The sequence below is a fragment of the Mus caroli genome, chromosome X (assembly GCF_900094665.2).
Source record: "Mus caroli chromosome X, CAROLI_EIJ_v1.1, whole genome shotgun sequence".
NCBI lineage: Eukaryota > Metazoa > Chordata > Mammalia > Rodentia > Muridae > Mus > Mus caroli.
Genome location: NC_034589.1, coordinates 82,246,657 through 82,271,006, shown reverse-complemented (window position 1 = coordinate 82,271,006; position 24,350 = coordinate 82,246,657). Strand labels below are relative to the sequence as shown.

At 34.2% G+C, this 24,350-nt stretch overlaps 1 protein-coding gene across 4 annotated transcripts in view; it reads left to right on the top strand.

Annotated features, from left to right (window-relative positions):
* The window catches only part of Il1rapl1 (interleukin 1 receptor accessory protein like 1), a 1,320,182-nt gene that overhangs the window by 788,669 nt on the left and 507,163 nt on the right, over positions 1-24,350 (top strand). For all 4 annotated transcript variants that reach the window (XM_021153186.2, XM_029473014.1, XM_029473016.1 and 1 more), the window contains one exon: positions 719-872. In XM_021153186.2, coding sequence (XP_021008845.1) covers positions 719-872 — 154 coding nt within the window. The remainder of the gene's footprint in view (positions 1-718; positions 873-24,350) is intronic.

The window sequence follows — 24,350 nt, the reverse complement described above, 5'->3', positions numbered from 1 at the left end:
ATTAGGTTCATCTTCTCTGACTAAACCTAGACCCAGCACTTCTCTACTGTATATTTGTTGGGGACTTCATATCAGCTGGTGTATGCTGCCTGGTTGGTGGCCCAGTATCTGAGAGATCTCAGGGGTCCAGGTTAATTGAGACTGCTTGTCCTCCTACAGGGTCGTCCTCCTCCTCAGCTTCTTCCAACTTGCCCTAATTCAACTACAGGGGTCAGCAGCATTTAAGTTTTATGTTGAGTGTGATTAACAGGTATATGATATTACTAAATCCAGAAAATCACTATGTGTCTACTGCAGATGTAGCACCATTACAAGTTAATGTGATCATAAAAATAATTTTAAGAGGATGTTCCTGAGTTGCAGATTTTGAAAAATAATATAATTTAGTATGAAATCCAAATCTTTAGCTCCTATAAAACATAATGTATAAAATATTGTTGTACTTCAGGCATTATTGTGTGTGCCTATAAGCTCACAATGAGGCAGGTCAATCAGGACTTCAATTCTAATCTAAGTTACATAGCAATTTCAAGATGAGCTTGGGCTACAGAAGACCTTTTTGTTGTTGTTGTTTTTAATTTTTGGTTTGGTTTGGTCTTGCTGTTTGTGGTTTGGTTTGGTTTTTAGAAATGAAGCCAACATTATTGCTTTATTGGTTTAAAATAATTTTACTTTTTACTTATCATGTGTACTACCCAATTTGATATTGTCTGTGTAGGAATGTAGAACAAAAGCATGGAGACCAAGTATTGTCTTCAAAAGAGATACTTTGCTTATAAAAGAAGTCAAAGAAGATGACATTGGAAACTATACCTGTGAATTAAAATACGGAGGCTTTGTTGTGAGAAGAACGACTGAGTTAACTGTTACAGGTAATCACAGTCTTCAGTATTTCATTTGTAAGTAAAGAAACTGTATTTTGACAAGGTCTCGGGGCTTTGTATTGATGTTTTTCAACCTCGGTAATGAAAGAAGCACTCAACGAAATGCTAAGTGGATTCCTATAGGTGAAGTTTATTCCTCCTTGTTTTAAAATTATGTTGTGCTGAAATACATTTGGAAGGTTAAATAGAATATATTTAGGGAAATATACAAATGTTTGCTTTTGAAACTACTTGAAATAATGAGTTTATAGTTTTGAAGATTATGCTTATACTTTGTAGTGGAGTCATTTTTAGAAACATTTTCTAGAGTGATGAAATAGAATACTTGCAATCTACCCCCGTATTTCTGTCATGCTATACACTAGACAAATTATTTTTCTACCAACTTATTATATAGATGACACATATGATCTCATAGGTTTAAAATAATGTAATTGCAGATGAAATTGTTTTTAAATGTGAGTTTTTTTTTTAAATCACAGAACTCTCATATTTTGTTATTGTAGAAAGTAACCAAAATAGCCAGGTGTGGTGGCACATGCCTTTAATCCCAGCACTTGGGAGGCAGAGGCAGGTGGATTTCTGAGTTCAAGGCCAGCTTGGTCTACAAAGTGAGTTCCAGGACAGCCAGGGCTATACAGAGAAACTCTTGTCTCAAAAAACCAAAAAAAAAAAAAAAAAAGGAAAGAGAGAGAGAGAGAGAGAGAGAGAGAGAGAGAGAGAGAGAGAGAGAGAGAAAGTAACCAAAATAGTATCAGAGTACTACTGATTAAAAACAGTGTACAATTCACCAATCTAAAAAACCTAGTTGTATTATTGTAAGTTCTAGAATGTTATAAAGTACTCATGTGCAAAATGGTAATGATGAAATTTGCCTTACAAGGGATTTGCAAGTATCATGTAAATTAAGGTAATATGTATACAATAAATTTGCAATGAGAAAATCTAAATGAACAGCAATTTATTTATGCAAAGAATTGTATTCAGGATCATTTTTTTTTTCATTTACAACAATGATCACTTTTGTAAAAAGTTCCTCATAGAAGGGAGAAGGAAACCCAGAGCAAAATTAAAATGGGAAATTACAGATATTTGCACATTCTTATTGAAAAATATTTTTGATGACATTTTGGGATCATATTTGTCAAACATTTACAGAACAGCATACCATTAACTACTTTTATTTCATGCCTTCACTAATGCTTGTAAAATAGCTTTCTATATGAAACCAATATATCTTTGATTGGTATATGTGTCACATAAGAATCCATCTTTTTTAAGTTGAGAAATATGATACAATTTGACTCAAAACTACATTGTTTCACAAGACTTATTTGCTGAATAGCAATTATTCTGACAAGGGGAAAATTCATTACATAAGATGCTCTAGTAAAATCTTTGATAAGTATTAGATACAATAAACAACTGATACTTGCAATTTATGATAGACTTGAATAGTAAACACCCATTGAGTCTCTGGTGTGTATTATATACCTATCATAAGTATGTGGATGATTTGCAATAATTTGGTTTGCAGTTTGGCTGTGTGTCATAGATCAGTGTTCAGAAAAATTCAGAGGAGCACTTTATCACTTTTATTTCCATTCTTCTCAGCAGTCCAATGAAAAATATGCCACTATACACAGTAAACACTGAATTTTTTCTGTTCAACTTTTATCTTACAAAGTATACTGAAGTAGCTTTTCTAAACATTAGATATTTAGAAAAAGTAAAACTATGAATGAAAGTGATACATTCTGAATAAAATTCGTATTCATTTCTTGTCTTAACTCTTATAAAAGGAAAATTCATCCATGGAAAATATTTTTCTTTCTCTTGAAACACTATGATTTATAAGTACTATCCGTATGAGGTAGTTTGAAACTAAACACTGTGTGTTGACTGATAAGAAACTTACATACAAACATTTGGCAAAGTAAGTGTAGAACTTTTTACTGTTAAATTGATTTATCATTTTCTATACTTTCTTGATTTATATAAAACTTCTTATTTTCTTCGTATAGAAGAAATAAAGAATAGGTTTTGATATCCAAGAGGAACTTAGTGGTTTATTACAATTATTAACACAAATTAATTATGTAAATAAATAAGTCTCACTGTGATATTTCTATGCATGCCTGTATTATTCATTCATCATGAACAAACTTTCTTTAATGCAAATCTTTATCTGTTATCCCTTCTCATCCTCCAGTAGTCTGTCTCATACTTTCAGATAGTTTCTTCATGGGAAAGAAAGTGTGCAGTACTCCCTCTGATTGATCTTTCTCTTTTTTTTTCTTTTTAAAGGCATTTTTATTAGATATTTTCTTCATTTACATTTCATATGCTATCCTCAAAGTGCCCTATACCCTCCCCCCACCCTGCTCCCCAACCTACCCACTCGTGCTTCCTGGCCCTGGCATTCCCCTGTACTGGGACATATGATCTTTGCAATACCAAGGGCCTCTCCTCCCACTGATGGCTGACTAGGCCATCCTCTGCTCATATGCAACTAGAGTCACAGCTCTTTGGGGGTACTGCTTGGTTCATATTGTTGTTCCTCCTATAGGGTTGCAGACCCCTTTAGCTCCTTTCTTAATGAGATGATTTCCATTTCCATTTATTTTCCTGCAAATGATATGATTTCATTCTTTGTGGATAATTAACACTCCATTATGGGTTTATCTCACCCATACATGTTTATATACTTACCTCTTGATACATATCTGCTTATGGAGCCTGGGTGAAACTATGCTAGGTCCATTGACTATGCTATGGTTGTGTAGCTTGGTGTTCTTTTATGACCACTAACAGTGGGAGCAGGGGCTGTCTGACTCTTTTGCCTGCTTTTGGGACTCTTTTCCTCCCAATATGTCACATATTCTAGCCTTAAATATAAGAGGAGGTACCCAGTGTTACTGCAACTGGTTGTGCCAAGTTTGGTTGATATTCCTGTGAGGCCCTCTACTTTCTGAAGTGAAATGGAGGAGCAATGAATCTGAGGGAGATAGGAGGTACAGGGTAGGGAAGAGTGGAGAGAGGAAAAACTGTTTTCAGATTATTGTATGAGAGAAGACATTTTTTTAATTTTTAATATTTTTTTACTACATATTTTCCTCAATTACATTTCCAATGATATCCCAAAAGTTCCCCATACCCTCCCCCCTACTTCCCTACCCACCCATTCCCATTTTTTTGGCCCTGGCGTTCCCCTGTACTGGGGCATATAAAGTTTGCATGTCCAATGAGCCTCTCTTTCCAGTGATGGCCGACTAGGCCATCTTTTGATACATATGCAGCTAGAGTCAAGAGCTCCGGGGTACTGGTTAGTTCATAATGTTGTTCCACCTATGTTAAACTCGAATATATGCAGGTATTTCTTTTTATAGGATGGCTTTATTTCCTTTGGTAACTTACTCAGGAGTGGGAGATCTGGATATAATTCTGCTATAGTATTTGCTTTGTTCTGTGTTGTTTTAGCAATCTTCATACTAATTGCTATTTAGATATCCCCCTTTCCTCACATTCAAGCCAGAATCTCTCTCTCTCTCTCTCTCTCTCTCTCTCTCTCTCTCTCTCTCTCTCTCTCCCTCCCTCTCTCTCCCTCTTTTATTCACCCCTCCAAGCACATCTATATAGTCTTCCTTTCTCTCTTTCAAATTTGAGGCCTCTTTTTAAAAATTGCTTTTACAAAACTAATATTTATATATATGTATTCATAAGTATATGAATATACTCATACAAATACAACCTCCTCAATCTGTATAGTATGATTTGTGTATATGTTTTGGGGCTAATCATTTGGTACTTGATAACTAACTTTAGTGATCTTCCTTGGGAAAAACCATTTTTTACTCTCAGACTTCCTTAGCTGCCTGTAGCTGTTTTGTGTAGGATTGTGGCCCACTGTGCTTTCCCCATTCTCATTAACATGTCTACTTTTATTGTCCTTTTTTAAGGTCACATTTTGACAATCATGTTCATAAAACCTTGTGGGTATAGCTTCTGAAATTCCTATTCATTCCCTACGACCCTGTTCCTCTTGAACCATAATCCAATATAAATTCTTTATTCCTTAAGTTGTTTTTTGGTTGTAGTATTTAGTCACAGGAACAGAACAGTTTTTAAACCAATAGTGTTTCTGGGTATAATAATTTGATTAGCAGCTGTGGTATTTCCAAACAATTGGTCCCTCTTTCTAAGCTGGATTTTTTCCTTGTCAAATAATCATTTGTTGTTCAAATGGGCCTGTTTTATAAGTTAATGACTTTTTTCTTTTTTCTTTTTATTTCGTCTCTTTTAATATTTAAGCTATAATAAGTCATGGGTAGTTTGTTTTGTTCCCATCTCTTTTTGGTATTCTATAGATCTCAGACTTATATAGGCAACTTTGGTAATTTTTTCTATATACCTGAAAAGGATCTATGCACCTTTGCAATTTGGTCTTCTTTCTCCTCTATCCCCATAATTTGAAAGTTAAATCTCTTAAAAATGTTCAAAACCCTTCATTTTATTCCATGTTTTAAAAAATTCTCATCAACTTTCACTGAGTGATAATATTTCTCTATTTTATCATTCATTTCTGATTTTTTTTCACACATGATCAAGCTATTGATGGAGTGATCACTGACATTTTTATTTGTCTTATTTAATTTTTCATCTTCACTATCATTTTAGTTCAGCTTTTCTTTGACAATTTTCCATCTTTATTAAACTGTTATGGATATATTTACACATTTCTTTAAGTTCTTTGCTCTTGTTCTCTTGCAGTACATTTATATCCTCTTTGAGTTGTTTATGCTATTATTCTTTGAATTATTTTTTTCTAGAAGATATTCTAGGTGTTTCATGTTGTGCTTCATTACTGTTGGGCTACTAATTTGTGGAGCATGCTGTCTTGTTTTGTTTTTGTTTTAATGTTAGATTCATTTCTCCATTGAGTCTTGTGCTTCTGAAGGAGTTTGTCAGGTATGTCTTCATTTTTATTCCAAACATCTCCTTCAATGTATGTCTATACCCTACAGAAGAGAATTAAGTTCTAAGAAGGTTAAAATAGTGTGTGTGTGTGTGTGTGTGTGTGTGTGTGTGTGTGTGTACTTATGTAACTGGTATTGAGGGCAGAATTTTCTTTCCCTAGTCTTTTGAGGGTCTACTCTTTTCTATACAAAGAGACACTAAGAGTTACCACACCCTCTGTTGGTCCTCTCCTCTGCTACCTTTTGGTATAGCATTCCAAGTCTAGTTGTCTAGTGTTGAAGAAGCTCTGATCAACTGGTAGCAGGAAGATTAGAGATCTCAAGAGCTAGTTATGTAACTAAGAGTCCTATGAACTCAGAAGGGGAAGCACCTACCTGGGAATCCTGGTAAGGGAAATCCCTTAAGAGCAGGAAGCAGTGGGCCTAGTCTGAGGCATGGTAGTGAGAGATCCCAGAGGAACTATAGCATCTGCAAACACTTGGAGTCTTGATCTGGGAGTTGCAGCCAGGATAAGTTAGGCACAATGATGTTTACATACTAGTCAGAGAAGCAGCAGAGATGGACTGCCAGGAATAGACAGCAGTGTAAGTAAGTACCTTACTTAATCAAATGAGAAAGGATTGTCTTGGTGCAGGTGAGCAGGCCTATGGGATAAGAAGAAGCACACCAAATTGATGGTGACTCAGGATGGATATTCAATAAAATTAGAGACACCAAAAGAAGTGAGCACTCTTTTTAGAAAGAATACAAGTAGATATCTATAATGCATGCATTTGATGACTCCTTAGTGATTATAAGATTTGACTATATTTTTATTTATAGACTTCTATGCTATATTGGATAATAATTTTCTGAACTGTAATGGCAAGCAAAAAATGTGAAAATAGTCAAATTTATATTGATATAACTAGACAAATACCTATATTTAAATTCCTTACACTAAACTATTTTTATATTTAAAATAATAATTTAGCACTAGGCCCTTTTCAAATTATTTCCAAAAGTGTGGATATGGAAAAATGTTATATGTGGAAAATGATCTACATTAAACCTGATAGTCCTGAAATAAATGATACTTCTTTGAATTTTCTTAAGCTTTTTATAGGCGGAATACCTTTCAATCTTGCTGGTGTATGCATATCCATGCATTCATGAACATGTATACGTGTGTGCATGCACACACACACACACACACACATACACACACACACACACACACACCTTCCTGAATTTACAAGGAAGATTATCAATTCTTAATGGGTCTTAAACCTGATGAAAAATGAAAGTAGAAACAAAAATGAAGTCAAAATTTATGTGTTTAAACCATGTACTTGCTTTCTGTACAATTTGGGAGAGGCTAAAATTTTAACAAAAATAGAATTACCTTCATGTTCCTTCTCTTTATTTTTTCTTGGTATTCTACTACATTTTTTTAAATGTTATAAAAGCCTTTTGTATTTTTCCAGATTGAAGATTTTAATATAGTTTTAAATTTAAAAAAAATGGGAAAATTCAAATGTTATAGAATCAAGAAGAAAACAAGTTTTATATTCTATTAAGACACTAAGAATTGCCGGGTGTGGTGGCATACACCTTTAATCCCAGCACTTGGGAGGCAGAGGCAGGCGAATTTCTGAGTTCAAGGCCAGCCTGGTCTACAAAGTGAGTTCCAGGATAGCCGGAGTTATACAAAGAGACCCTGTCTCGAAAAAAAAAAAAAAAAAAAAGACACTAAGAATTCCAAAAATTTTATGATATGGTAAAATTATTCATTCCCTATACACAGAATATGTTGCCTATAAAATATAAATATAGACCACTTTGGAGGTTAGTAAATACTTTTAAATACTAAGAGCATACTAAGATCATTGAGAAGTTTGTTGTCTTCCCTAAAAATTTCTAATTATAGCACCAATGGTCTGCTTTAAAGTGTTAAATACTTAATATTTTGGAGATTCTCTCCTAGTTGTATTTGATTTAGGCAGAGTTAACAGTTTAAAATTACTGTAGCGTACTATGTAGTTCACTTAGAACAAATTACAGATGTTTCTTCTATTTATTGAAATGGAAGAACAAAAACTTGATACTTTTATTTACCTTTGATACTATGGTGGTTTTTATAACTATGAAACATGGTCAGAGTATGAATCAAGAGAATGAGGCCATATTGTAAAGATTCAGTAGACATTTACTGAAAAAAGTAACTATTCTTCTCTCCAATTATCCAATATAATGGTTTTCCCCCAGTGGTAAGTATTCAATAAATAACTTTTGAGCATACCAACCAGGGAAAGGGTGAGAAGAGGTGGATCCTCTAAGTTAAATGTCAAGTATAACTGGGATTTTCTAGGAAAGGGTAGTTAAAGATGTAAACCATATCAGAATAAACAAAGAGAAGGCCTGCCAACAATAGCTTCAGTGCCACTGGCTCTTAAAAGACAAGACAGAAAAGCCTAATACTGGACCATACTTTTTCCTTTATAGTCAGTTTTCTACAGACCAAGAGGCACAGGTCTGGCTTTCTTCCTTGACATTCAGACCTCCTAGTTTCCACTAACTCATAATGGATCTGTTATCCACTACTCAGTACAAACCTATTCCTATTTGGAGACTAGTTTCTACAAATACCAAGTTGAATTTCCTTTTATTTGTACTAAAATACTCTCAAATTTGAAAGGGACCTCAATTATTCCATGCAGTTTCTCATAATTCTATTATTTCCAAACAAAATCAAAACCCTCAACAGTACATCCACACACCTTTTGGTCACTGTGCTTTCTTTAGTTCTTATTCCATGTTCAGATCTTTTTTGAAGCACAACGAACAGTGCTGTACTGGGTTTCCAGCTGAAGTTTGGCCTCTCATTGTCTTCTGCTTCACCATGATCTTTCAGTTAGTCTATTGTGTCTCAGACTGTAAGTTTTATATGTTTGATCAGAAGCCATTTCCAGATCTCCTTCTGTAACTTTGTTTTTTTTATAACTGCCTCAAATCTTGAAGAACTGAGCACACACCACCCTTCCTTGCTTTCATTTGTTTTGGTGTTTTCCAAGTTTGGAGTGTGAATGGTGTTTTGATTCAATGATAAAAATCCATTTTCCATCCAAATTCTGTAAAACATTTTCGGTATCACAAGTATCCTCAAATTTAATGTAGTCAAATCTACTTGGACAACAGGAATACACATCATGTGGAAAATATACATCAAATATAGGGCCATAATTTAAAAGGTCACTAAATTGTCAGACCTGGTATTGTCTGCAAGGTTCTTGAGGAACTGGGAAGTATTGGTGTTGGGAGGTGGCAGGGCAAAAGTAGTGCAGAGTGACAAAAGCAACATTAGGGGTGGCTAGCATTGCTAATTGATTTAGCAAACTACAGCTCCAGAGTTGGCCCACAAATCTGTGTATGTCACTCTCTGTGTTTCTGTCTCTGTCTTTCTTGGTCTCTCTGCTCTCTGTTGTAGAATTTTTTATTGAAAATGTTTACTTGTTCAGAGCATGGACAGGATATTTGTTTTATTTGTTTGGTCTAAAGAAAAATAAGAAAGGGCCATATAAAGTTCTTTCAGAAGTGTTGATGTGGCAAGACTTCATTGTTTCAAATTAATTATTTGTATTTGTTTGATATTTTACCTGCATGTGTGTCTGTGGGATCCTGGTGCCCAATCAGGCCTGCAAAGGGCATTGAATGTCCTGGAACCACAGTTACAGATGGTTGTGAGTCATTGAGTCAGAGCTGGGAACCTTAATTGAGTATTTTCTCTTGGCTATTAAGCCATCTCTCTAGTATCACATAACTTCATCTTTATTCATATTCCTGGCAAAAAAACATTTTTAATGATTTTATACTGGAAGATGTTAAACAAAATGAATAACATCTACGTATTATAAACCTTCCAACCATTTAAAGACAAGTCATTTCTATGTCTCAAAAAATCAATAAGAGAATGGATTAGGAAAAAAAAATTCAAAAACAATTTTATTAGATATTTTACTCATTTACATTTCAAATTCTATCCCGATAGTCTCCTATACCCTTCCCCCACCCTGCTCCTCAACCCAACAACTCCTGCTTCCTGGCCCTGGCATTCCACTGTACTGGGGGCATATAATCTTCCCAAGACCAAGGGCCTCTCCTCCCAATGATGGCCCACTAGGCCATCCTCTGCTACATATGCAACTAGAGACACAAGCTCAGGGGGGTACTGGTTAGTTCATATTGTTGTTCCTCCTATAGGGTTGTAGACCCCTTCAGCTCCTTGGGTACTTTCTCTACCTCCTTCATTAGGGGCTCTGTGTTCCACCCAATAGATGACTGTGAGCAGCCTTTTCTGTATTTGCCAGGCACTGGCATAGCCTCACAAGAGAGAGCTATATCAGGGTCCTGTCAGCAAAATCTTGCTGGCATATGCAATAGTGTCTGGGTTTGGTGGCTGTTTATGAAAATGTTCTATCTTGAAAACAAATTCTTAACTAACTATGAGACGTAAGCAGATTAGTCAGAAGCTAAGTAAGGGAAAACTTACTGGAAAAAAAAGAAGGAGGAAAGTGGTAAAAGAATTATTGTTTCAGTAACATTTTTATACTTGGTACAACATTTTAACAGAGTTAACATAGCAATATATTTAAACGACTTTCCAATCAACCATGAGCTAAATTTGTGCTTTCAAAAGGTACATCTTCCTCCTCTTTTTATGGATGAGAAAGCTGAGGAAAAAAAAGGTTAAGTGGCTTTATCAAGGTCACAAAGCATCACAGTGACAAATGTAGGAATAAAATTTAATTCCATGAACTTCAATCTATGATTTACTCTTCTAGATAATTAATAGTAAGACATTGTAGTTTTCATATTAGCTCTGCTGATCGCAAAGAAAGATTTATATTTTAGGTTCAACTGAAACACATTGTACTGAGACCTTTAATTCTTCTACCACTGATGTAATTAAATGGTATATTTCTGGGTCTAGCTCAAGGTTAAAGGATTTTTTTTTCCCTTTCTCTGCCTTTTTTTCTCAAAGTAGTATATTTTATCTTCCTGAAAGGAAAATTGTTTTTGTTGAATACTTCAATAAATCAACCATGTTTTATTGACTTGTAACCTCGCATGAATTGATGAAAATTATAGTAAGGGATATTCTTTAAAGCATTCCTTACCATGTTTGCTAACATGTCAGAATCAATTTTGAAAACAAACATGCAGGTTGTTTTGGTAAAGTAAAGCATATTGATAGATGTCATTAATTTTATATATAAAAATATATCATATTTGGATGTTCATGTATCATTTATTGCATGTATCATAGCATATGCTTGTAGTGCCAACATTCAAGGGCCCAAGACAGGAACATCTCAAATTCAATGCCAGCCTGGGTAAGTTAGAAGAACCATGTTTAAATTTCTTCAAGATACATTTAAACTTTGTATTTAAAAGGGGCATAAACTTTTTGTAATACATGGTGAGTTTAAACAAATTGACTAATCTTGATTTGAAGTTTAATTCCTAGAGCGAAAACAACAGCAAAACAACAAGAACAATAAAACAAAAAGCAAAAAATAAATAAATAAACCTACTTTAAAAAAAAAGTATATAATGGTCACCATATAAAGTGATTTACAGGCACTATCATCCATATTCTCCAGCGAGGAAAACTGTTTAAGTCTATTTTGGACATGTATTTAGCATTTAAATAAATAAATTGACATTATTTCTAGTAAGTGAATTCTGTTATGTTACTTACTTGCTATAATTTCTGATGCTCCTAAGCTTATGGCAACAAACTCAGGTATAAGAGTAGAAGAGCTATCTAGTAAATATTCACTGAGAGAAACACATATAAGATTTAAATCTGCTCAAAACTTCTACTTTTAATTGTGTTATGAAATGTGGCTAAACTGAATGTTGATGTGTTACAGAGTGTAACATAGATACTGAGATGCAAGGAGTATCTCTTTAGGATTTTGAATTTTTAAGTAAATGTTCAAATCATGTTTGTTATGTTTGTTAAGTACAGTATATTACAAAGTGACCCAAAGAAATAAGAGAGATCAAAAGTGTCTAAAATTTCAAATTTTCTTTTTAATTTGGAATATCTCTTTGAATATAATGAACTATGAGATGTGCCCCAAGTTTAATCACAAAATTAGTTTATGACCTTGAATACATATCTTATGTACATGATCTAAAGCAAATTTCAATTTTTCTAGTATTTTTTCTTGACTTTATTTTTTCATTTATTTTTGTTTTGTTTTGTTTTTCCTTTAATTATCCATGGATAATAAACTTTCCCCATACAACATAATCTGAATACATTTTCTCCTCCCTCTACATCTCCCAGTTCCTCTTCACCCAGTCTGCCATCCAGATCCATTTACTTTCTGCCTCTTATTAGAACAGAACAGGCTTATAAGAGATAACAACAAAACATAACAAAATAAAACAAAAGATAAGATAAAACAAAACCATTATATCAAAGTTGGACACTATAACCCAGCAGGAGAAAGAGTCCTAAGAGCAGGTACAAGAGTCAAAGACTAAGCAGGGCATGGTGGTGCACACCTTTAATCCCAGAACTTTGGAGGCAGAGGCAGGTGGATTTTTTAGTTCGGGGCCAACCTGGTCTACAAAGTGATTTCCAGGACAGCCAGGGCTATATAAAAAAACAAAAACAAAAACAAAACCTGTTTCAAAACACACACACACACACGAGACAATAAAATCTATATTTATGGGCTGAAGAGATGGCTCATCATTTAAGAGCATTAACAGCTCCCTTGAATGTTCTGAGTTCAAATCGCAGCAACTACATGGTGGCTCACAACCATCTATAATGAGATCTGATGATATCCTCTGGGATGTCTGAAGACAGCTACAGTGTACTTACAAATAATACGTAAATAAATATTTTCAAAGAAGAGTCAGAAACCTACATGTTTCCACAGTCAGGAGTTCCACAAAAATACTAAGCTAATAACTATCATATATATGGGGTTGCCCTGGGAATGACCCACGTAGACCCTGTGCTCTGTGATCTCATATGTGCCTTGCTCTCCTGGTGTCCTGTGTCCAATTTGGGTATAACTAATGCACAAAGAGTACGAATTTATGAATACAGCCTTTTATGTGTCATTGTTTAATGCACACAAGTGTTATGTGTGTGAAGTATTTTCCATGTATCTTTATTTTATGTAGCTAAGTAAAAAGTGAAGTACAGTGTGTATAATCAGGATAAATGATGATTGTATGCATTTCTACTTTTCATGTGATTATAAATATGTATACCTATGCATGTTTACCTACAAATATGCATATATATCACTATATACCTGAACTTATATTGTTTTTATTTTTAAGATTTATTTCTTATATTTTTATTTAAGTAATTTTTGTCTTTTTGAGTAAGGAATATATAAGTACTGTGTTTATTTCATTTAGACTCTCCATTTTTATGACCCCATTCCCTCTCAATCTCATGAAATTTTACTCTGACACCTTCTGAGTCCATTTAATGTTTCTCACTTGTATATGTGTTTAAGTATAACCACTTGGGTTTGGAGAAGACTGAGTCTCTGTCCCTCAAAACCATCGATTACCTATGGCTCTTCATCTCTCAGTGGGAATCTATATTTTAGTGGTTTGTTGTAGTTGTAAGCTGTTTCTGGCCTACAAGAACCAGGTACTCCTGAAAAGCAGGCTGGGGCTGAAAAAGAGAGTTAGACTGTGAGAGAAGAATGAAGCCAAGACAAATATTTTCTGATCAAGGCCTGTGAGTTTACTAAGAGACTGTGCTTATAAAGGGGGAAGGACCATCCTCTGCCAATCCATTCTTGGTACCTGTCGCCAGCCCGAAGTATGCAACATGGATTGTCTCAAAGGTGTCTCAGCAGGCAGCAGGATCTTGAAGAAGAGCAGGACAGTTGACACATCAAAAGAAGCCAGCCAAGTCGGAAAACTGCACCCCAAGTGGCCCCACTTCAGTGGTGACAAGGTCTGCACCAGCCTGCTTCAGGCTGGGGGAGGCTACAATTCCTCCCTGATTATATAATAAAAATAGCTGGACCGAGACATAAAGTTTATTTATGCTCCATAGTCCTGCCTGGGAGTTATGGTGGCTGGCAGCTGTGCCTGGCTTGGGGACTCAGATTTTCCTGAACTATTCTTATCTGTAGGAGTATATATGCAGCTTGTTTGTGTTTATTTTACACAAACATGGCTCTATGGTGTAATATTAACAAATCACAGCCTCTTGGCATGTACCTCTGTCTTAGATTGATATAGTTCTGAAATCTGCTAGCCCGTCATTGGCTGACCAGCCCTCATAGCACATCGTATTCCCAAATCAGACCAAAGCCACAATATGTACTTAATATGCTTTCTCATATTGATGAATTCCTGCCACCTGCACTTGCTGGAGGCGAGGCTGCACACTTGCTGAAGTCAGGCTGTAAGGAGAGACTGACCTGCTTGAAAACAAAGTCAAGATAGTTGAAAAAGCATCAGGATAAAAGCTGCTTTGGGGAAATCCAGGTACTTTATTCAGTTGCAAATATGATCAAGCTCAGACTCTCACCTCCTGTTGTGGGCTTTGAGAATTAACAGAAAAGCTAAAAATTCTCTGAGAATGGAGGCTGTTCTCCAAATTAACTTTTTCAACTAAAAAGGATTTCTAGCCATCAACAAGGTTAGAATCATACGTACTAGAGGATTCAGGATCTGTGTCCACTTGATGAACCAGTCTTTCAGGCAGCCATCACACTCTGTCTTCTTTTTGTGAAAAAGCACAGAACTTCTTCCCCAGATTAAAACAGGGTCTGGACCATTCCATGCATTAGTTAATGAGTCCTGCCATTTAACCATGGCATAAGAACTAGAAGTAACTGGATGCCAGTGGTGATCCACTGCAGATTGACTTTTAATACCAGTTTGCAAAAAATTTAAAATGAACAAGACAAAAGAAAGATGTGCTTTTTGTTACTTTGGGGGAGTGGGGTATAACTGCCCCTGTTTTGTTTTTAAAAGCCAATTTTTCAGAGTGTGATGAGCATATTCAACAATTCCTTGTCCCATGGTGTTATAAGGAATTCCAGTTTTATGTCTGATACCAAATTCCTTACAAAACGAAGTAAAATTGTTGCCAATATAGGATGGCCCATTATCTGTCTTAATGAGTTTAGGCAATCCCATAGCATTAAAGGCTTGTAAACAATGATCAATTACATTTCTAGAGGCCTCTCCCGTATGTAGAGAAGCAAAAAGAAATCGCTTGAAAAGGTATTAATAGTCACATGTGCATAATTTATTTATTAATCAGAAATAAGTGTATCCATTTGCAGCAATTGATTAAGTATAAGTTCTCAAGAATTAACACCATTATGTGGAAACAGGTAGAATCTGAGGGCACTAAGAACAATTTTTTTTTTTTTTTTTTTTTACAATTTGACATGCACAATCTCTAAAAGTACCAAAATATTATCTTAAGCCATTACTGTTTTGATTGTATAAAGAATGAGATTATATGGACAATTATTTTTGTGTAAGGCCTGTAATCTGCCTGAGATATAAATCTAGCATGGCATTGCCTTAAGGCCTTGTCCAGGCAATCTAGGACAAATTCTTAAATGTCCAAAAACAGTCTTCTAAAAAGAACAGCATTTTTTTTTCTTATGAGTTGTATATGAATAAACCATTGCAAATTTTAGAATTTATAGTATCTGAGGGATGAACAATTTTAAGCAATTGTAAGCTCTGAGATACATATTGATAAATATGCAAATTAAAGCTTGATTATTATTCAACATTTTAAAACACAATCTACAGCACACAATTTAATTATCTGTGCTGAAGCCAGAGGACACTCAAAAGAATAAGCATGTGATCCAGTTCACATATACTTTTCTCCCATAGAAGGGCTGTTTTTAAACATAGTAAATGGGATGCATGCATGCATGCATGAATTTATAGAAGGTACAAAAGCATGCATAAAAACAATTTTTAACTTATCTTTAGGATAGTGATTATCAATTTTATTTAAAACGATGGTATGCAATAGGCCAAATAGCAATATTCTGCAATAACCAATTTAATTGCTGTTTAGGACAAGGAACAGACACTTTGTCAGGTTTATAATACACAATTTTTTGGTTATAGGTTTTCTAAAATATATGAATTTAGCTTACAATTCTTTATTAGCACCATAGCAGCTTTATAATAGGATGGTAAAACTTTAATTTGAGGTGAAGAAAGATGATTTTACATTAATGTTTTCTCTTGCCAAAGAGTTGCTGTGGGCACATTTAATAAACATAATTAAAATAAGCAGCTAATATTTAATTACCATTGGTTATAATTGATAACAATTATAAAAGCTTCCTTTATTTTCTGGAAAGCCTTTTGTTTTTTACTAGTTAATTTGTGTCTCTCAAGATAACATCCAACAAAGGTTTAAGTCACTTTAACACCTTAAGGTGAGGTCTTAGCCAATTAACATCCTGGAAGCTTTTGAAAATAAAATTTTGAACCAAATCAATTTTTCGTTCTTAGATTTTCTGTACCAAAATTTTCTAGTATAACGAAAATCTTAAATATTAAAAAGATATTGCCTATGAATCTTATGGAGCAACAACTACTCCCCAGAACTTTAAAGGTCATTGTGTGAGAGCAAGATTTGCAGTAAACTTCTCTTGAGAGGCATTAGCTAATAAAATACTTTCCACTTAGGAAACAATGTACACTGAAAGATTCAAACTCTTAGCTTCTTGTATAGAAGCAGAGACAGTAAATTTTTTTCTTACATAATGTAAAGCTATATTAGCCATAACTAGAGGTGAAATTTTCCAGTGATTACCAGTTCACTAGAAGCAAACACTTTACAATTATCAGGATGCAAAGGAAAAAACAAATTTTTAAATTTATAGTAATTATGTAAAGTAGGCAAGGCAGATTGTAATGCCTTTATAAGTTCTACAGTCTGATTGACCTTTTATAAATTTTGAATTTGAACTTTATTTAGAACAACATCTGGATAGATCTGCAACAATGTTCTTTTAGCTAAGGGGAAATTCTCCTGAAAGCAGGAAGAACTTCCCTAGTCAAGGTTTGCAAAACAAAAGAAACATCATACAAGCTTCCCTGAGGCTGCTCTGAGTTTTGTTCCTCTTGCAGTGAGGACAGATTTTAGAATTTTAAAGTTTCTTTTGCAATATTAGACTATAACTACAACTTTGGGAAAGCAAAACCCAATTTTAAAACAATTTATCATCTTTAAAATCAATATTAGAAGCATCACTTTCATGTTATGAAGTTTGGCTGCCAATTTATACCTATGAATGCATGACAGTGCAAATTTTAATGCTTCATTACAGCAACATTGTTTTAAATCTTATCCTTATAAGTTTATTTTCTAGAATAAGAACCACATTAAATATTATCTCAACTACAAGTATCCTTAGAGGCCTAGATTTTTGGCCTGCTTTATGCCACGTGTTTGAAAGACTCCAACCCTGAGTTACCAATTTAAAGCTGTCTTGCTACCAATGTTACACCTTTTAATCATACCCAATAACTTATAATCTAATACTCTATGATGAAGACATGTAGAATATATTATACCTTTAAGACCAATAAAAAAACAAATTAAGTGGCTACATGAATCTTATAAATTTAGACCAATCAAAGAATTTTACCTTTTCTAGCTATAATTANAAGATAAAAAAGCACTTTGTCATTTGCCAAACACAATAATCACGATTGCAGAGAATTTTCTAGGAAAAAAACAACTATCTGCTTTTTTTGCCTTAGAACTAAGAGGTTGCAGACTCCTTTTCTTTAAAAACAGTTTTTCAGCAGTCACTCCCCTGCTGTGCTTGATTCTTGGCTAAAGTGTGGGCCACTCTCAGGTTTTGCTGAATCAGCAGTAAAATTTTAACCATTTTTATTTTCCAACAAGAAACACAGAACATTCACTCACTCAGACAATGAGACAAAAGGATACAGGAAATGACACATGGATGGATCGGTGCTCCATACATAGACAATACAAAGAAGGTAGAGAGTTTCTACTGTAGGGGCCAGAGAGAAGGCTGGATGTCTCCAGATTTCCCTGTGTCCCTGGGAAATTTCTGAAACCCATTTTCCTCTATTTTATTTTATTTTATTTTATTTTAATCCCTACTCCTCTCACCTAATGCAGTTCTTGACTGCGGACAACACCTGTTTTGAAGTTTCTAGTCCCATATTTCGCTGCCAAACCCTAAGTGGAATCAGCGCTGGGTCAGCACTGTTCTAACTTAGCCCGTATCCTATTGCACCTCCAGCAACACTTTAAAAAATGAAGTTTAAAACCAGCGCTAGCATAAATACCTGTTGTTCACTGTGTCCGATACGATCTTCTTATTCTTCCCTTCTCGTGGAGCTCCACATAACACAGTGGTCCCTCAGTGTTTCCCGCTGTTTCCTGGTCCCTGGTTCAGGCGCCAATCTGTAGTTGTAAGCAGCTCCAGGCCTACAAGATCCGGGTACTCCTGAAAAGCAGGCTGAGGCTGAAAAAGAGACTGAAGAAGAATGAAGCCAAGACAAAATTTCTCTGATCAAGGCCCGGGAGTTTACTAAGAGGCTGTGCTTATAAAGGGGGGAGGCCCATCCCCTGCCAATCCATTCTTGGTGCCTGTTGCCAGCCCGAAGTGTGCAACATGGATTGTCTCAAAGGTGTCTCAGCAGGCAGGCAGCAGGATCTCAGAGAAGAGCAGGGCAGTTGACACATCAAAAGAAGCCAGCCAAGTCAGAAAGCTGTACCACAAGTGGCCCCACCTCAGGGGTCACAAGGTCTGCACAAGTCCGCTTCAGGCTGGGGGAGGTTAGTTTGTCAACATCACTTCTTTACTTCCAGTACTACACTGTAAAATTCAATATGCTATGATTCTATTCTTTACCCTATAAATCAACGATCTATTTACATGTGATTATATTTAAGCCAAATCAGTGACAAGAAATAGAATAGAGGTTACAGTGCTTGTGAGGTACAGTATTGGGGAGTTATTGTTTAATGGGCACAAGCGTCTCAATTTAGGATGAATAATTTTTTTAAAATCTAGAAATGGATGTACTGATAGTTATTGTAAATATACTTCATAACAATAAATTTTATGCTTAAGAAGGGTAGAAATTATGAGTGTTAGGTCTCATACTTTTCACTATAAGAACAGTTTGAAAATGTGTATTCTTCACAATGTAATTTTCATTTCAAAGATGTTTTATATGACTCTCTTTTCCACCACTTCATGTTGTCTCTGCAATTTGACATGCAATGATTTTTCTAGAATACTTTGAAGCTCCCGCTTTTATGTCAGCGCTTTCTATTAAGTGCTTTTAGTTTTCACATCAGCAAAACTAGCTTTGAGCACAACATTGCACCTATTTCAATTCAGAAACTGGTGTGGAAGGTTTCACAGGACAAGTTAAAGGAAACCTCCAACCAATATGTTGAATTTTCTCAGTCTCATTAAATCAGAAATTGAAAATACACTTTGGGACAATTCATTTCTTGTGAGGATAGGTGATTATGCATCTAAAATTAAAGCTTTAAAGATGAAAAACCAACATAATAGAATTCCAAATCTCAAAAGATTAAAAGACTGCAACATATTTATGACACTTAATCTGAATATTATCAATAAAAGTGGTAACTTCAAGGCTCCAACATAATTAGTAGTTTATTCTGTGCTGACCCTATAAAACTTAACAGTATAAAATGTCAATATGTGTTAATGAGTCAAATACATTTCATAATAATTTGCTAAATTATTTTTAATATAATGATACATATACATACACACCACAATTTATTTTCTTAGAGAATTATAAATCCAATTCAATTCACACCTATTACTAATTTTATTATTACCACTGAGTAGGCTAAGCAGGTATAAGTGCTTGCCTCCCTGACTGACAATCAGAGTTAAATCCCTGAGACCCACTCTATCATATGCCTTACATATTTGATATCTGTCTCATTATTTTTTAAAATAGCTTTTTTGAAATTATAATTACTTCATTTTCCTCCTCTTTTTCTTCCCTCCAACCCCTCCCTCCACCTCTCTCCCTCTCTCTCTCTCTCTCTCTCTCTCTCTCTCTCACACACACACACACACTCTCTCTCTCTCTCAAATGCATGTTCTCTTATTTTTTCATTATTGTTGCATAAATATATAAATTCAACTTGTTCAGTCCATATAATTTTATTTGTATGGATGATTTTAGGAATGACCAGTTGATATTGTATAACCAATTGTGCTTTTCAGCACACACACACACACTGGGGTAGAGAAGACTATTTCTCCCATCCACTATCATTGCTTAGTTACCTGTAGCTCTTTGTCTAGGATTGAGTCCTTCTAGGCTTTAATCCTTCTGCACTAGCAATGTCTATTTGTGTCTTCCTTTTTTCAGTCTTCTTTAGGTAACCATATAGATGAGTGTACCTTTTCTACAAATTCTAAGAGACACAATCTCACAACAAACTTTCTGTGTCTTCAGCAATATCGCTGGGTCTTAGGTTCTGGAGTCAGATTGCAAATGTATCAGTTGAGAGTAGGATACACAAATATGTATTTTAAATAGTTGTGGTTTACTGTAATATTCTCCTTCTAGTGGAAAAAAAACACTTTTCTTGATGAGACATAAGAGCTACATTTATCTGTGCCTATAAGCATAAATATTTAGAATGTAGTTAAGGATTATGGTGGATATTTCCAAAATATTATATGCTTTTACTGTTACCCTTGTTGCATCCCACAGGTAGAAGTAAGTCTCTATTGCTTAGAACATCATGCACTTCAGAAATAGGGTGCAGAGAACCTAATTTGGTCATAATCTGAAAGTCTGAGAACTAGCTTTATGATATAATAAGGTACCATGCAAGTTTCCCAAGGAGAGAAGCAAATAATAGTCCTATTTAGCAAAGATGCCTGTGAATTATAATAACACGAATCAACATGGATAATAATCCTAAATTGTAGTAGTGGTATGCATGCTCCGGTGACAAAACAAAGACAAGCAAACAAACAAAAACCAGCTCTATGATTGGAGTTAATTTCTTTCAACAAGAAAAATTATTTCTACTACTAGAAACATAGCCAATACTCCAGGGTTAGTGGATCTGGAAAGAAAACCTATGGCTGCCACCATATTAACCCAAAACTTATATAAGTGTGGTAAAAATAATACAAAAACTTCCAGATATTTGTGTCTTGGAATAAATAAGACTAAGATAATTTGTTTGTGCAAGAGTACTGTCTTGAAACTGATGACATTATAGCATCTCAAATTTAGTTTGAGTAAATTCATGATGTGCTTCAAAATGAGCAACAATTCACAAAATCAGCAACTGAATTGTTGCACAATCATTCTGATAATTATATTCCTATATTATGGAGTTAGTAACAAACAGATCTCTCACATCTTCATTTAATAATCATTCGTGGATAGCAATAAACAGGACTTGGGGGCAGATTTCTAATGCTGTCTTCTTTAGAAGTATTGAACATATGAAATAATCCTATGTGAGACAATTTAGGGATCCAGTGATTTTTTTTTCAGTTATATAAAAAAAATGCTAAGCTCTTACATGTTGTATAATTTGAGAAGCTCTAAATGACTATGAACATCTAGATATTGATTTTTGCTATACGTTCATAACAAAGTAAGTGTTTAAATAATAAAGTTTGTTCTAAAATTTTAAGAGTTTAAAAGCTTTATAATTTTGTGTTCTATGGGAAAGACAGAAAATATATTCCAGGGTTTTTACTTGTCTCTTCTATGGTATCAAATGTGCTGTTGTTTAAAAAAAAAAAAAAGGAACAAACAAGTGTTAATGCTTAATTTTCAAATAATATGGATATTTTATAATATATTTTAGATGAATTTGTTAAGCTGCCTGAAAATAGACATTTTGCTCTTCATGTAAAAATATATGACTTTTGCATCATAAGAGTATTTCATATTTTCATTTCTCAAAATGCTTGACCAAGGCTTTTAGTCATTATATTAGCATCTGTTGTTCCATCTGGCGAACCTAAAAAAGCCAATGTATTCTAAATGGATAGTTCAACATGAATATGCAAATTAATGATATTTCATGACTTCTGTACAAAATGTAAAGAAGTTGTTTCTTCTATGCCTTAAGTAGAAGACCTTAATTTTATATACATACATATATATTTTTTCCTCATCATCTGTTGGGTTGAGCATTGGGTTCCATTTCAGCAAATCCGACAGAACTTTCTGTAATATAAATGGCATCAAAGATTCTTAGGAATGTCATATGCCTTGTCTGAAATAATCTAGTGCAATAAATTTTCCATGAAAAGAAAACACACACACTCCTACAAGATACTATCTAAAAATACAAAAGTACTATATGTAGCCATAGATATGTTCTAGTGTCAACAATAGATATTCTAGAACCTTTAATGTGTACTTAGTGTTAGTGATGCTATGATTGCATACTATTATTATTTGCTTCATAATTAATAATTGAAGTATACTATAAGCACAAATACTATTTCTATTATTTGCATTCAAATCTCATCATGTATAATGTGTACATATATATTTTTGTCCTAAGAACGTCAGTTATGATTACAAAGAACAATGTAAACCTTTATTTTAAATATGTTTTGTAAAATTAAACATGCAATAGAAACATGGAAACGTCTGTCTTTTGATAAAAATAAAACTATCTGAATAATTATTTATGGAAAAGTATGGCAGTTAGGTATCTGCAATATGTAGTATATAGTTTGATAAGTACCTTCTCAAAATATTACCTGAAATTAGAGTGTCTGTAACTTGATTTTATTTTATACTATAAACAAGTGTGTAATGGTATAATTTTTTAGAGTACTAAAGGCACTAATAATTGTTAACATCAAACATAAGCAGGTATAAAGTATAAAAGATGTGAAATATATCTATTAATGTTAAAATTATATCCTATAATGTAGCAACTAGGTAGAGAGTTATTTACTCTTCAGTGGTTGATTATGACATTGCTAAAATTCTATTAAAACAATAGGCTGAAGACAAATATAATGCAATATTTCAGATAATCTTTTCCTTTTGGGTGCATAATCAGATCATTTTATGTTAATGTATTTTCTCTTTTAATTAAATAAACCAATTGTGTTGACTTGTCTTTTCATATGTTGTTTGCCTTTGGGCATGATCATTTGATCAATATTTGTAAGAAATAGAATCATGACAGCAACCATTTTTGCATACATAAGCAACTTATAATATCTAATTATTTAAATGAGTGCTTCTTAATCTTACTCTTAGGAAGAATCCACACTTGTTCTTTTTAATGGAATTAATACGCAATAGCTGATTTGGGGACTGATGTCATTCAAATTATAAATTTTAAATAGTGAAGTGAATATTTACTCCAGGAAGATTGAGAAGCCCTTTGGCAGACAAAAGCAGGAATAATGACAAGATCTTTATGGAAAAGGTAGCTTGCTTCGCAGTAATACTTGTAGCAGTCAGTTATTAATCAAGACGAATCTCTAAAATAAAGATGCCAAATAGATTTTCTATTGGAATTCGAGATAGTTTTTGTAGATGTGTTTCTGTATTTTGTAGTCATTCTTATTGTGTAATTGAGAGAAAATATAGTCCAGTTTCTGTAATATGAATGTTACTCAGAAGCAGTTACTCTTCTTCAAGTGTTTCCTAATTGCCTGCTTACTTCTAAGTAGAATCATATGACTAATTACCATCAATGAATATGAGGCAAAAGGTGAATTCTGAGACAAAGCAGGGAAGAATCATTTATGTTCACCCCTCTCCATCCTCCTTTAGTTTTTCAATCCAGAGCACAGAAGACCCTAACTAGTGGAAGGACTAACATTCAACAACAGAAAGCAGGTCACTGACTTGGAGGATTCTCACTGTGTGGCCTCCTTAGTAAAGAATAACCTTATGATTGATCAAACTATTGAGATTGTTGGGCTTACCTCTAGCAGATAGCCTTATTCTAACCACAATAAGTAAGCCTTACCAATACATAGGCATAGGACAGAATTGTCTTGTTACAAAAGACCTAATACAAATTACTCATTTGTTTAGCTGCCATCTTCCAATCCAGATACTCTTCTTGTGGTGTCTCCTACTCATACATTAAATATCTCCATGTTCAGACTCTACCTGGCTTTCAAGAGCTAGATTAATATATAGCCCATCTAGTTAGCTACCAGACCTGCATAGCTCTAGACAGCCAGTTCTCCACATAAATCAGTTCTATTTTACACCCTCTGCCTCCATGGCTATTTCAACACTTTCCATTCTTCAAAGTTGGCCTCTAAATTACTCAAGACAAGATCTGACTTGTTTCGTTTGGTGTTATTAATAAGCATATTTTGCATTATTTAACATATAGTGGAAAGATGAATGATAATAACTATTTGAAATATTGGATGCACAAAAGTTGAATTGGAT